The sequence below is a fragment of the Panthera uncia genome, chromosome D2, assembly GCF_023721935.1.
Source record: "Panthera uncia isolate 11264 chromosome D2, Puncia_PCG_1.0, whole genome shotgun sequence".
Classification (NCBI taxonomy): domain Eukaryota; kingdom Metazoa; phylum Chordata; class Mammalia; order Carnivora; family Felidae; genus Panthera; species Panthera uncia.
Window position 1 is genome coordinate 53,653,545 of NC_064818.1, and position 14,688 is coordinate 53,668,232.

General features: G+C 50.1%; 1 protein-coding gene across 1 annotated transcript in view; it reads right to left on the bottom strand.

The window, feature by feature from the left end:
- Window positions 1-3,620: 3,620 nt before the first annotated feature.
- Window positions 3,621-14,688, bottom strand: part of TLL2 (tolloid like 2) — a 122,211-nt gene continuing 111,143 nt past the window's right edge. The window contains exons 18-21 of the mRNA XM_049646453.1: window positions 12,731-12,858; window positions 9,536-9,749; window positions 6,922-7,172; window positions 3,621-5,352 (exon numbers count right to left, since the gene is read on the bottom strand). Coding sequence (XP_049502410.1) covers window positions 5,218-5,352; window positions 6,922-7,172; window positions 9,536-9,749; window positions 12,731-12,858 — 728 coding nt within the window. The 3' untranslated portion in view covers window positions 3,621-5,217. The remainder of the gene's footprint in view (window positions 5,353-6,921; window positions 7,173-9,535; window positions 9,750-12,730; window positions 12,859-14,688) is intronic.

Here is a 14,688-nt window from a genome sequence, read left to right on the forward strand (position 1 = left end):
CGCACCCTCCCCTGCTGCAGGCTTCGGTGTTGACCGCTGTCCCGGCAATGATGGGGTCAGCACCCCACCAGCATCAACGCCGAGGATGCCCGTGTGACGGTGTTGGAGCCTGCTCTGTGTTCGAGGGACTGCAGTGAACACACTCCCTGGTCAATGAGCTGCCTGGTGGGGAGTTTGACCTCGCCCCCCTTCTGCTCTCACGTGTTGAGTGGGGACCTTCCTAGAGCTGGAGGAAGCCGCTGACATGGAATGCTTTATATTTTGTGTGAGTTCTTTGTTAAGAGTTTGCTTCCTTAAAACACTGACAGAGCTGGAGTCCCATGCCAACGAAACAACACAATTATGACCAAGACATTTGGTCACTTAAATGAATGCATTCATCATGATTCAACAAATCTTTTTGACAGCTTCTGTATGTCGAGGGGTTTTCTGGATATGGTTCTGGGCCTTGGTGATAAAGACAAATGAGGCCCCAACTCTTGAGGAATGTATGTTCCAGCAAGGGCAGGCAGACCCCAATCGGAACAAGGGAGACCCCCTAGGAAAGGAACAGACGAAGTGATCGGAGTGACTGGTAAACAGTTGTTCTAGATGGCCCTGAGAGGTGACCCTTAGGGTGCACGTGAAAGAGGAGAAGACGGTCCCAGGGAGCGGGAACAGCATATGCAAAGCCCCGGGGCTGAAGCAGGCACAGCCTGGAAGGAGGTCTGTGTGCCTGAAGCAACATAAACCAGGGGAGTGACCTCAGAAGGAGGAAGACACAGTGAGTTACACAGGTGGAGTTTCCGAAACAAAAGAAATAAACAAAGAAAAAAAGAGACAAACAAAAAAAACCCAGAATCTTAAATATAGAGAACAAACTGGGGGTGGGTAATATAGGTGAGGGGCATTAAGAGTACATTTATCACGATGAGCATCGAGTAATGTGTAGAACCACTATAATGTACTCCTCAAACTAATGTAACACTGTGTGTTAACCATACTGGGAATGAATGAATGAATGAATGAATGAGATGTCTTAACAACAGCAACAAAAACAACGACAAAAGACAGAAAGAGTAAGGGGACGGATTGGGTGAGCATGGCAGGGCTCGGTGAGATTTCCGTCGTAGAGCAGTGGAAGTCTTTCAAGAGTTTAAGGGGGAGAGGAGCACTAGCTAAGTGATGTTGACAAAGATCGTCTTCTCCGGGAGGTCTGGATTACAGCAGAGGAGTATTTTCCCGGAGACTGGCTCGTAGAGTGCAAAGAGCAATGAGCACCTTTCAGTGCTGGTGACTGCAAAAGACAGAAGGGCCCTAAAACCCTGACACTCCACGTGCAGCACAAGACAGTCGCATGAGCGGTTTGGCATTTAAGTCATTTTGCATTAAGACCAATCTGAGTGCTTTAAAAAACGTGGTTCCTTATGACCCTTCCCTGATGTGACCCAAAAAATTCCAAAACTACCCCAAAGTCTCCTCATCTGGTCATCCCGAGAAGACTGTCCTCAATTAGATGGAACCTCTGTCTTTGGGCTAAAAATGACCCTGCATCACAGGAAATGAGACACTCAATTTGCTCTGTTTGAAGAGGGCTTATTCAAAGGACCATTTGTAAAGATCCCCCTTGGGGGATAATGCAGTGCCCCAGGATTACACCTGCAGAGTGTCATCATCACCCCTGGGCCTGAAGAGGGGAAGAGAGCTACCAGCGCCCAGAGAGACAGGGCCACTTCATAGGAGCTGTGCCCTTCAGTTCTAGATGCCAGACGTGGTCCTCAGGCACACAAGCAAAGTAGAGACAGGTGCTGCGGGACAAATGGTGTCTGTCTACCACATCTAGCTCGGTCATCACAGCACCCGGCTCCACAACAAGCCTGGTGCCAGATTTCAAGCCTGTTTGGGTTCAAGAAACGTGGCAGCTTTGAAGCCATCTTGAGCTTCGCTCCTGACTTTCTGGGTCCGATAGGGAGCTCTGCTCTTGACCAGGCACTGGGTATTCACCTGAGAATACAAAGCCACTGAGATACTCCCCCTTTTCATATGTTCAAGTCCTGGGACATTGGAGAAACTATCATCAAGAGGACCAAGCTTGTCTGAACTAGTAATACAAACCCAGGACACATCAATGAAGCCACATTCTTTAATGAGACCATTCTTCCTAGACAGACATGTTAGCTCCTCTCTGCTTTTCTCTTTGAAACTAACATTTCACGAAATGTAAAATTACACAAAATAAAAAATACAATATATTTATAGAGTGCACTCTACACAGTTTTTCTTTTTTAAAAAGAAACCTTTTAGGCATTTGGGATTATTTTTCAGAGGTTCTGTCTATCAAGGGAACTTGGAAAACAAGGGAGTGGAAGTCAAGGGAACATTTGTTCGCAAACTGAACGACAATACCACGAATTATTATCAAATGGACCAGATCAACAGCAAATCCCAGTGTGAATTTGCTAGTTAACAGGGTTCTTGCACATGATTTAAACAAGCCGAGTGTTTCATGAGTAATACGAAAGTTAGCTTTAGAGGAAAATGGGCCTACGGTGAATCAATGCACAGCCTCATTTTCTCTGTTTGGAGAAACTCCACAGGCTAAAGTTAATTCCAGACCTTTTCCCCACCCTGGGATTCAGGTTCTAGCTTCTGCCAGAGAAGATCACACCAGAATTGGACCAGGCTGATGACCCAGACCCCACACATTTCATTAGGTCATCAAGGGAATTCTGTGAACAGAAGGAAGCAGGTCTCGGAGCTCCAGACATCCCCAAGGCCAAGCCCCCGACTAAAGGACAAAGCAGGCTGTAGCAATGTCCCCCTTCAGCAGGGGGCCTGGGTCTTCCTGCCCAGTGGACCTTCTCTCTTGAAGCCAGTGCGTCAATCCCCTTGTGAGCTCCCAGGGGAGCGGTCTGGCCGGCCCCAGCTGAATCAGGGCTTGTCTTGTCTGGGAATACGTCACTCACAGAAGGCCTAAATAAAGGTTTTCATAAGAGTCCCATTGTTTCAAGTTGGCCAAGTTGTGTGTTTTTGAAAATATTCATACTAAAGAGATAAAAATAAGTACCATTGTTTCATGAGGCAAATGCTGAGGCACAGCCAACTCTGTTTCTCATTTGCTCCCACTCTTCCATGGAATTCGTTGATCTTGTGTAGGCCTCTAAAGGTCGACACTACAGAATGCTCATGTCGTAGGAAAGAGACCTCTAACAGCCACCTTATATATCCTGATTTCAGTCCCAGCGTTGACAGATAAGATGAGACAAGGTAAACCCCCAGAAAATACAAAAATCTGAGAGATGGGATCCACCCTAGCGGGCGGGTTGAACCACGAAACAAGGGGCTCCCTGTTGCTGAGTCGAATTCCGCTCCACCACCCCCCCCCCCCCCCCCCCCCCGCAGGGTCTGTGATGCACCAGGATTTGAGAATGCGGGCGAAGAGAATGCGGGCGAATCTCCTTCCTGAGCCAAGAGAGGGTGTGGCGAAGGAGACACAGAAAATCAGGGCTGGTCCAGGAGGGCCCGCTCAGTAAAGCTACGATCGGCATTTGTCACACTGCATTGATTAAGGCTCTGACAGCTGATCCTTTACATACATACATATATACAGACATATATTATTATTAATAATAATACTTTGCATTTTTTTCTGTTTTAAGGAAAAAAATATATTTCCATGCATTTCTTCTACCTTTCTTTGTACTATCCTTTGTTTGTTTTACTCCCAGCTATCATTTTAATTAGGCATAGTCCTCTGGGGACATATTCTGATCTTTAAAAAATATAACTTTTTAAGATTTTACGAACACTCTGTTTAAAATGCCATTGCCTCATCCCAAAGGAATTCTGGAGCTTGGGAGCTATCTCAGGTCTCACGGAAAACACTCTCTGTGCTGTCCTGTGTTCAATACCAACCAAACAGGACTTACGGTTATGTAAACATTATTTAAAAATGATTCCAACATAAATACTCTTTTAAAGCTAACATACCACGCTTTTAGCTCATAATGCCCATAGATGCCTTAATGAAATGCCATTCAAAACTACCTCACTGTTTAAAGTCCACCTGGAGGTTCTAAAATTATGTAAACAACATTCTCTACACTTCTCTAGAACACGTGCCAATGTGGTGAATTCTGATTGCAAGTTGGTGATTGAATACTAGTTAGCCTGAGCAAAGTTACCAATGCACTCTTTAACCTGACTGCTGACAGGAAGTTAGTCACAAAGTTGACTTGTCCCACAGATGATGATTCTTACATAACTTTTAATTAACCAGTTTTCAACAGTGTTCACCCCACGAGGGACCTGAACTGGTCCTCCATAGGCTGTCTTTGCACATCTTGCAAATGCAGTTTGAATCAGTTGTCAAGAAGTCAAGGTCAACCACAGGAAGTGCCTTTAAAGCTGGAGGAGGAAATGGTCTTCTAGGCCCATGGAATCCCAAGCATGGGTGGCGTCTTCTCAAAGTCAGCCAGTAAAGGAGTATCAGGAGGATCCAGGATGTTTTCTTCTCGGCAAACTGGGGTCTCTCACCGGCAAATATGTTGCTGGAATTAATAGTGGATGCCTCAGCCTCCTAGTGCAGTTAGGGATGAGGGAATCCCAAAGTGGCAAGGAATGCCAATGACACAGACCGAAGGCTTGATGTCAACTAGTTTTGTGATGACGATTCTCATACTCAAGCTCTCTCTGTGCACTGCTTACTGTGAGTCCTTTTTTAGTCCTGACATCCATATTCTCAGGTTTCCTGGTTGACATGTCCCTGGCAGATAGAAAGCCAAAGTCTCCAGCCAAGCCGGTGAGTAACAACTCAGCCATGGCCAAGCTCTTATCCTCACTGCCCGGTGTAGACGGAAAACAGCCTGAGTCTTCGGGACACAGTCACGCTGCCTGGCACCTACAGAAGCACATCCAGAAATAGAGGAATGACCAACCCAAAGGCCGGCCTCTTGCCCCAGAGGAGCATGGGACAAAGGGAATGAGTATGACCAGGCGTAGCTTGAATGGTAAGTAACTTCAAAACCTTAATCTTAAGAGCCCATGACTGATAATGTTGTAGCCAGAATCAAAAAACATCTTCCCTCTTCCTTGTTGGCCAAACTTCATCAGAGACAGACCTCCAACACTAGATTTTGAGTTTTTGAGAAAAATACTATACACCGGTTTAGGGCAGATTCACAAGGTGCTATTGTTACAAAAAACATTCTCAGTTCCTGTCTTTCAAGAACATCGGCATTATTTCTTCATGTGCAGGGCATCCTGGAACTTGGTGCTAGTGTATCGGGCGTGAAAGCCTTTCTTATTGATGGTGTCATCCGTGTGGAATTGAATCATTAGAGAATCTCCTGCCGAGTAGATCTCTTCCAGTGGCTGAGGGAAGGGCAAGAGAAAACCAGGGGGACTTTAGGTCAGTTGGCTGTGGTTGGAGTTTTAAATACGGAGGATGAGACGGAAGTTACATGAGAACATAGGAAGGCCAGTGCTGTCATGAGGCGTCCCTGGCATTAGAGACTCTGAAGGGCATCAAAACAAGCTCCTTTTCAAAGGAGACCATTGCCAATTCTGCTCCTAAGAGCTCCCCAGGCCCCACTTTTTCAAGACAATCCCAGACGCACAGCTCACATAGAATCTACTGGTTATTACGGGTACAGATGGGCCAGGAACTGCTCTAAGTACTTTCAGATCTTACCTCATATATAAACCTTACGACAACTTTATAAGGTGGTGTGATCTCCACTTTATACTTAAGGAAACTGAAACTCAAGTTCATACAGCTAGACAGGACCCAAGCTCAGGTCTGACTGTGAAGTAGGTACCCCCCATCCGCCAGCTCCTGGGTCACGTTGTGATGTGTCTCCCAGCAGACCAAACACCAAAGCCCACGGATTCAGCCTATGTCCCATCCAAGGACAAAACGTCGGAAGGAGCCTCTACCTTTGTTAGAAAGGTTTGGCCAAGGGGGTCAATGAACGGGAACCAGGTTCCGAGGCTGCTGTCTGCCAGCTCACAGTGGGACCAAACTGGGCTACCCACACATCTCACTGTTCAGGACTCTCCAAGGTTTTCCTCCGCACACGGACCCCATAGTTTCAAAGACTTTATTAAAGGCATGGCATTGGTTACGTCCACTTTGCCATCCTTTCTTTTTGGGAGGGTGAGGGAAGATAACGGGAAATTATTCAGAGACTGATATAAATGCCATTTTGAGGTTCCGATCAGCAAAAGCAGCACTAGTGACTCCTAAATGATCTGATGCAATTTCAGCCAATAGCAAAGAAGTTTGTACAACCAGCCCTGGAGGCAGAGACAAGGAGGGGCGGGGCCAGTGTGAGCACGCCCAGTGTGGTGCAGCCAGAGAGTGACCGGGGCCCTGTACTGGCCCCTGCACACACTCGCACTAAGTGCCAACTGTATACCAGGCTCTGGGTCAGGTGCTGGGGAAATAGTGAACAAAACAGGCGTGCCCCGTCCAGGGTTGGAGGCTGAGGAAAGAAAAGGTAACGAGAAGAATGATGATGATCTGGAGCATAGCTCTGTGCTCACAGGAAGAGTGATTCGGGATATCGGAGGAGCTTGGAGTTGCTTGGGGAGAGAATTGTGAAAATACGGGATATACAAAAGCATGATTTAAAAAAAAATTTTTTTTTAAGCCTGAAGGCCAAATAAAAATGAGGATTTGGGGGAAGGGAATCCTTTGCAAAAATAGTAGGAAAATCCTCCAGGAAAACGCTCTTACATAGCCGACATTGGTGTGAGGCCCTCCTGATCTGGTCCCAGGCCACCCCCACCCCCCTCCTCTCCGACTGCTCTCCCTGTTTGTATCCCGCTGGCTGGTGCTAACGAGTGGCAGGAGTGGCTGGGACCCAACCCCGGCGCCCGCGGCACCTCACGCTCTGAATCGTCATGCTTGGTCCCGGGCCCCGCAACCGGGGCGCTCACCCCGGAGCCGCAGAAGCGGCCGAGCCTGGGCGCGGTGCTGTCGTAGCCGTCGTAGGCCTCCATGTAGTCGTAGCCACAGTCAGCCTCCTCCTCCACCTCGAAGGTGCGGAATATCAGCTCCACGCCGTAGCCGTCCTCCGCCACGATCACCCAGTCACAGCGGGCCTGGCTCGGGTAGTTGTTGTCCCCAAACTGGGCGTGGGAATACAGCTCTTTGGTGTGCACTTCGGCCTTCAGCCTGCCCCCGCACTCTGGAGCGGAGAGAGAGCCACCACGCCTCCTTGGCACCGAGAACCGTGCGGCGCCCCCACCGCCTTCCCAGCCTGGGCTTTCTCTCTCTCCACACCCGCATGCACGCAGGCCAGCTTTCTGTACGAGGCCTCGCCAGTGCCCTTTAGGAAAGTCTGGCAAATTTCATCATCCCATTTTACAGAGGCGTACATAGAGGCCGAAAGGTCTGAGTTTGAGGGCTTACTGTGAGGGTCCAAATTGGCCCTTACCAGCCAAGATCCTATGTTCCCAGGCTGGGCCGCATAAGGCCTCCGGGAAAACCCGAGCATGCTTCTGGAAAAAGCTGGCTGGCTGGATCTTTACCACTTAATAATCACCTGAAAGTGCTAGAAGCGCCTGAGAAGGGCTCCGGAGCCCCACCTACTTACTGTAATTTGTAACTGTTGCCAACAGAGGGCACCAAAAGCACATCAGACCTCCAGGTGAGCTCTCAAATCTAGAAACCTCAGATTATGGACTGACTTGCTCGTGCATCTGACAGGGCTGACTATAGCTGACTTTGAGGCTTCTGGGGCGGGGAGGGGAGGGCGCCCACAGATGAGCTGGACCGCATGCTTTGGCCTTGTATTCTGTAGCATTGGCTTCTGGGTTTTTGACTAGGATGGTGACTCTGGTTGGCCTGGGTCCCACACTATCTTGTCTAGGCCACTGGAGACCACATAATATAAATGGATACATGAGAGTGGTCAGAGATTAGAAAAAAAGCACAAGAAATTCTGAAGGTAAGTTCCTCCACTGCCTGTCCTCAGGGTGCTCCACACCCCAGGGTGGGGGATGGGGGGGGGGGCAGGCAGCTCCTGAGGGTGTGGCTGCTGTACTGTCTGGTAACACTCGCAGGCCCAGCTGGCCCCAGTCCTGCCAGACAGCCGACTCTTAACCCTCCCTGTGCTCTTGTTTAGAATTTCCTCCAGGTGTGAACTGTCTTTGGGAAATTTCGAGTCCCCGATGTGACATAGGTGGCAATGAAATGAGCGCAGCGCAGGGCAGGATGCCTTCTATCCGCCTTGCCAGATCTTCTCTCCATTCTTCCCCACCTGTTCCAGGCCTCCGGAGGCTGACCTCTAGGCCCACATGGACTAGCCCCCTTGCCCTCCGCCTTCTGGGTTGGGTTCAGCCATGGGGAACACCAGCAGATGAGAGGAGGGAGGAGAGAGGTCAGGGTGTTTAATCCCAGGCTCCCTCCCTGCCTGGTCACCACAGGTTGTGTTGTTCAACTGAAGGGCACAGCTCCAGGTGGGGGGAGGGGGGTTACTCTGCTTGCATACTCCCTCCTTGGGCATCCTGGCCTGGGGTATCACCCCCTGCCCCCACCCCCATGTAGTTCCCGGTCCTGGCTACTGCACTGCTCTTTATGGTGTCCCCACACCCTGCCTGCCCCTTTGTAAACAGTCCCTTTTAAAATTCTCCTCAAATAATGATTCATTTCCTGCTGGGACCCTGACCTACTTTTTCTGTAGGGACTAGAGGGTAGAGTCACCAGTCAATGGCTTTTAACCTTCCCTAGGGGAAGCTGGAACCCTCAAGGAGCTTGAAAGAGTTCTGCAGACACCAAAGTGTTTTCTAGGTGGGCAAGCTAAACCACCTAAGGGTGCCGGGTGTCATTTTGTTTTTCCTGATTCCTATTTTCTGGCTCTGAAAATAAACTGGGTGGGGTGGGGGCTGTTAAAGCTCACAGGGTCCCAGGATCATGAGCTCAGACTCCAAGTGGGCCACGGGCAGTCACTGCTTTGGCAAAGGGCCACAGTCTAACACCGGGATCAGAGAGTCAGTTATTTCTGTGAGTAATGTTTTAATGGCTAAAGAGCAGAGCCCGTTTTCTTACTGACATTCTTCTATTTAACAAAATAGATGTGTTAGTTATACGCATATACATTTTCCTCCAAAGGACCAAATAGAGCTATTTACATTTTAAGTGGAGGAAAAATAATAGATAAAGAACCATTTTCCATTTTCCAGAACTTGTCCTTAGAGGGTGAAAAGGGCTGCTCCCCACCGCTCAGCTCCCAGACTTTCGGATTTCACAGACCAGCCAAATTACAGATAAATTTTGAAAAGAGGATGGGAGGAAGGAAGGGAGAGAGGAAAGAAATGTGACACCAGCAACGGGATTGCCCACTTCAAATGCTGTCGATTAAGGACATTAAGAGAAAACCACCCTTCCCCTCATGGTTGCCCACGTTTCATTTTTGAAGGGACATTTGATCACACGCCTCCTACCCCCCAAGAGTCAGAATGAAAGGCAGTTCCTTCCCTGCCGCCGTCACCCGTCTGTCTCCAGTCTACATGGACATCAGCGGGCGGCTGGACATCCTCGCTCACGTACCTGTGCTGTGCACTGCCTGGAAGCCTTTCCTCTGCACAGAGGCATCCGAATAAAACCTGAGGAACAGGCTGCTGCCTGAAGCCACCACGGGGTCTGGTTTCTTGCTGCCACAGAAACGGCCAAGGATGGGCGCCAGGCTGTCGGCTCCGTCGAAAAGCTCCAGGTGGTCGTAGGCACATTCTTGGTGCTGCTCGATCTCAAACTCGTTAAATGTCTGGGGAACGGGAGAGCAGAAAGTGAGGCAAGGGCCTGGCACTCAGCTGGGGTGGGGGCCGCCTCTCTGGGGGCTGGGAGAGGATGGGGGGAGGCAGGACACTCGTCTGCCCCCACCAGCCTCGTAGGGGGCATGGCGCCCAGGTGAGGACAGCGACATCTATAGCGAGAGTCTCAACTCTGGGCCCTCTGCTGGTCCCCAGGCACCTCCACGAGGCAGTTACATGAGCGATTGCTGCTGTGAGCACTTTGCGGGTGAGATGGCTGGGCTCCCAGAGCTGAGATGCTTGTTGTCAGCCCCAACAGCAGCAATGGCCAAGTGCTCACTGCGCCGGGAGCTGTTTTAAGCGCTTCACAAATATAACCTCGCATAATCCTCACGCCCCTGTGCTGTGTCTACAACTACAACCCCCATTTTACAGAGGAGGAAACTGAGGCACAGAGAAGTCAGGCGACTTGCCCAAGGTCACCCAGTGGTAGAACTGGGCCAAGGCCAGGAGGTCTACCTGCAGAGCCCTTGCCTTTAACCTCTGCACTATACTTGAGCATGAGTGATGTGGATGAGGCTGTACGAAGTGCTCGCTGCTCTGTGTCTGCACCCTCATAGTGTCTGGCATTCGAGGAGGGTTTTTTCCATGCAGAGTCCTGTGCCAAATGTTCACGAACATTTTCTCACTTAATTCTGATGGTGCTATGAGCTAGTATTACACCCAATGTGCAGAAGGGGAAATTGAGTCTTAGAAAAGTGTCTTGCCCAAACTCACGCAGCCAGAGTAGGAGGGAGCTGGACGTGAGCCCAGCCAGCCTGACTCCAGCCCACACTCCTAACCATCACCAGGCTATACTGCCTACCTCCTCCCTGCCCCCTGAAGACCGTCCCCCAAAGCTGGCCAGAGGAGCCCCTCAATTCTAGGCCGTGCACCAGGGACTGGGCAGCTGAATGACTTATGGCCTGCCCATGGCTTCCAGGGAGATGGGACAAGGTGAGAGGGGACAGTGTTAAATGAAGGCGTGAACCAAATGGCAGAGCAGGAAGAGAGGACTTGGGGGGATGGGGTTGGTAAGGAGGGTCTGAATTCATAAGAAAGTTTCTGGAGAGACAGGACAGGGATGGAGATGGAGAGGGGTCATTAGCAGTGTGGGCTCTCGTAGGAATGATAAACACAATAGGAATGAGCAAAGCCCTTCACACCTTACAGAAAGGGAGCTGGGTGGAGGGTGGTACAGAGACAGTGGGCAAGAGCAGGAGGGGGGACCAGCGGCATCAGGGTGGGTGAGGCAATGGGAGGGACACCCATGGGACACCTTGTTGCGGTGCCCATACAGTGAAACACCAGCTTCTTGGGAAGTATTTGATTCACATTTTCTGTGTAAGCAAAAAAATGTGTAAGCATTACATTTTTACGTAAGCAAAAAGATAGAGCATGATCAGTATATCCACCATGCACTTCCCAAGGGAGTTTTTTTTTTTTTTTTAACTAGAAAACTTGTAAATTTGAGATCTGGCCTAACTCTGGCCACTGGATCAGTTGCTTTAGTTCCTTAGCACTGTAAAGAAGAGGAAGACGTTTAGCAACTGCTAAAATCTTGTGCCCCTTAGAAGCACGACTTCCAGTTGTGCAGGCTGCACATTCCCACCCCCAGGGGGCGCCATTCCCCAGCCCGCAGCCGAGAAGAATGTTGTTGGGAACCTTCCCCGCAGAAGGCAGCGTTGGGGAAGGAGTGCCTTACTCTAAGGCACTCTAGTTCACCCTCACCCAGATTCAAGGCTGTTCTGACACCCAGGAAGGCCGCCGCCACATTTCCCCCATGGGCAGCCATGCACATGGGGTGCCCGCTGTGAGCAGCCTGTGGTCATGGGCTCTGCCTTCGCCACCCCTCACTGCCCTGGGCCTGGCACAGACAGACACCAGCACCTGCGCTCTGTTCTGGGGGCCCATCGCGAACCTGTCCTCCCCTCTCTCACCTGCCAGCAAACACCCTCGAAAGTCCCCGGAGCCACTGTCTGCTTATCTTCACGACCTCCTTTGTTCTCTCCCATTCTCCCTGCATTATATTGGCCCATATTTCAGAGGAACATCTATGTGCCTTCTGAAGAGCTCACAAACCTCAGAGTCAGAAAGACCCTTTTAAAAAACGTCTGTCTGGAGTATACCTTCTCCAGCTAGCAAAAGAGTTTTACACTCCAGGATCTGGGGTACTCTGGGGGCTGAGAAACGAGATTTGTACCACAGACTAGTTTCTCCTTTGAAATAACCAAGTATGGTATGCACACGTACAATCAAATGCACGAGGGACTTTAAGGAAATGCCTGGAAGATACATATTTTTTAACTCAAGAGAGAATTAGCACAAATAACTTAATCTCTTATTGTTAATTTTTAAAAATGTAAGTTCTAGAGAAATACGGATAATAATAAGCATCCACTGGAGAAGTCTGGGCAAGAAGAAACATATATTTTTCCCATGCATGTACATACACTATTGTGTATGCATAGGAAATTTCTGGAAAGATTTTCCAAAAAGCGCTCAGAGAGGTCATTTCTGGAGTGGGCATGGGAGATCTAGAAGCTTTTGATTCCCACTTGCCAACGCTCTGTACTGGTTACTTTTTTTTAACCCTGAGAATGTATTGTTTTGTCAAAAATTACAACTGGAAACCAGCGAATCTGAAATAGCTCTACCGATCTGTGCCGTGAATGTCACCTCATACCGGTACCGCTGTGAACAGGTGCTCTTTAGAGGGCTTTTCTCACCGCCGCCCTGTGCTGAGAGCTGTGTGTGTGTCCTCTCTTAATCTGCACAGCAGCCCGCGAGGGGGGGTTCATTAGCATCCCCATTTTCCAGATAATGAAACTGAGTTCTGGAAATGTTGAGTAACTTTCCCAAGTTTCAGAGCTGGAAAGTGGCAGCACAGAGACTCACAGCCACATGCCTCTGAAACCAAAGTCCGTGTTGTCCATAAACTATGAAAATGACTCACGAGTTTCACCCTGTGGCCCGCGGTTGAAGAGATGTTCCAGGTACACTCCCTCCGACTGGGGTATTTGTCAGGCCAGTTGGGGCTCGCCAGGGTCCCCTCTGCACTGCTGATCTTGTGCGCACAGCCAGCTAGGGGCGATGGGGGGACACATGCAGAGAGAAGCAGTTCACTTGTGGGCAGCACCAGAGGCCCTCTGGGGGAGTCTCCATCTCTCCTTCTTATTTGTCATGTGGTCATTACCAAAAGTGGGGGCAGGGGTCAGCCCGAATCAAATGTCCCCTGGCTAGAGATTTGTTGACTTATTTGGTTTCGCTGCCTTCCTGTGGGCTCAGATGGCTCATCTTTCGCACTATCACCATTCAGGTCGTGGTTATCATTGGACATACGGTAGTTGGTGGTCAAGACCACAGGCACCGGCTCAAAAGGACTCGGTCCCACTGCCTTCAAGCTGTGGGACTTGGGGCACTCACCTAAGTCTTGGTGTCCTTATGTGTAAAAGGGTGCCAGCTTGGTAGGGGGATACATGGATTAAATGAAATGATACATGTAAATGGTTTAGCAAGTACCAACAGAGGTCTTCATCACTGTGCTTTCTTTTTTAAAAATTTTTTAAATGTTTATTTTTTTGAGAGAGAGACAGACCACAAGTGGGGGAGTGGCAGAGAGAGAGGGAGACACCGAATCTGAAGCAGGGTCCAGGTTCTGAGCTTGTCAGCACAGAGCCCGACGTGGGGCTCGAACCCACAAACTGCGAGATCATGACCTGAGCCGAAGTTGGGCGCTTAGCCAACTGAGCCACCCAGGTGCCCCCATCACTATGCCTTCCGCCTGTACTTCTTCCAGATTTTCAAAGCAGTTTCATTTGGAGACTACAGAGGTCGCCCTGGTTATGGTGCAATTAGCAGAGACGGGTTCCACGACTTGCTCAGTGTGTAGCATTTCGGTCAACACTTGGAATGTGTCTCCTCTGGGCTGGGCACTATGCCAAGCATTCTGAATGCTTTCTCTCATCTGATCCTTCTCACTTTCCAAACGAGAAAATAACTTGTGGGGCCGGGGCGGGGGTGGGGGGTGGGGGGTGGGGAGTGACTTGCTGGGGAGGGGCGGGGCCAGGACTTGAGCCCAGGCCTGCCTTTGCTGTAAATGGTTGGGGAACAGAGGGAGCGTGTACCACCCCTGCGTAGCCAACCAATGCCGCCCCGCCCCACGGCTGCTGGAGGGGGCAGTTGAGGGGAAGGAGAAGGGGGAGGGGGCAGGCATCAGAGGGAGGGGGTTTCTGCTCATTGCTGCCTCCACTCTGCAGCCACACAGACAGAGCACAAATGCCAGTAGGGACAGGGACTCAGCTTCTGGAACATCTGCTGCCACACCCCCCGCCCCATAGGAAGGCAGCAGCTGTTCAGTTGACGTGGCCTTAGTGGGGTTAAATCCCTCCTGGCCTCCCCCACACCACGGGAGGGAAGCTTGGTTCTGACCCAGGCCCACCTCACAGGAATCTGACAAAGACTTTTAAGTTCCGGGATGACAGGTCCTTCCAAGTTCTTCCAACCTGCCTCCCAACCAGCCCACTACTGCCCATGTCTGTGTCACAGAGCTGGGCTTGGAGGGTGGCCTGTACCCTGCTTCTGAAGCTGTCTTAGCTCATCCTGTAACATGTCAGGTAGGCCTGATCAGACTCTGTGCACCCCAGGCAAATCTCCTACCTTGAAATGTTTGTCCCGAGGGAACAAACATTCTTCACATCTTCCTTCCTCCTGATGCCCTCTGTGGGGCCCTGTGCTGGGGCCAAGGCCTAGAGGCCTGGGTGCTTATCAGAGATGCCTAAACTCCCTTCACAAGGTGATAACAGAAGGAGGCTCTTTCCAGAATGACTGGACATTCAAAGGCATCTGGCCCTGAACTCTGAGTAGTAAATGGAGCAGGGAGCAATCTTTTTCCAATTCCGTTTTATTATTAGA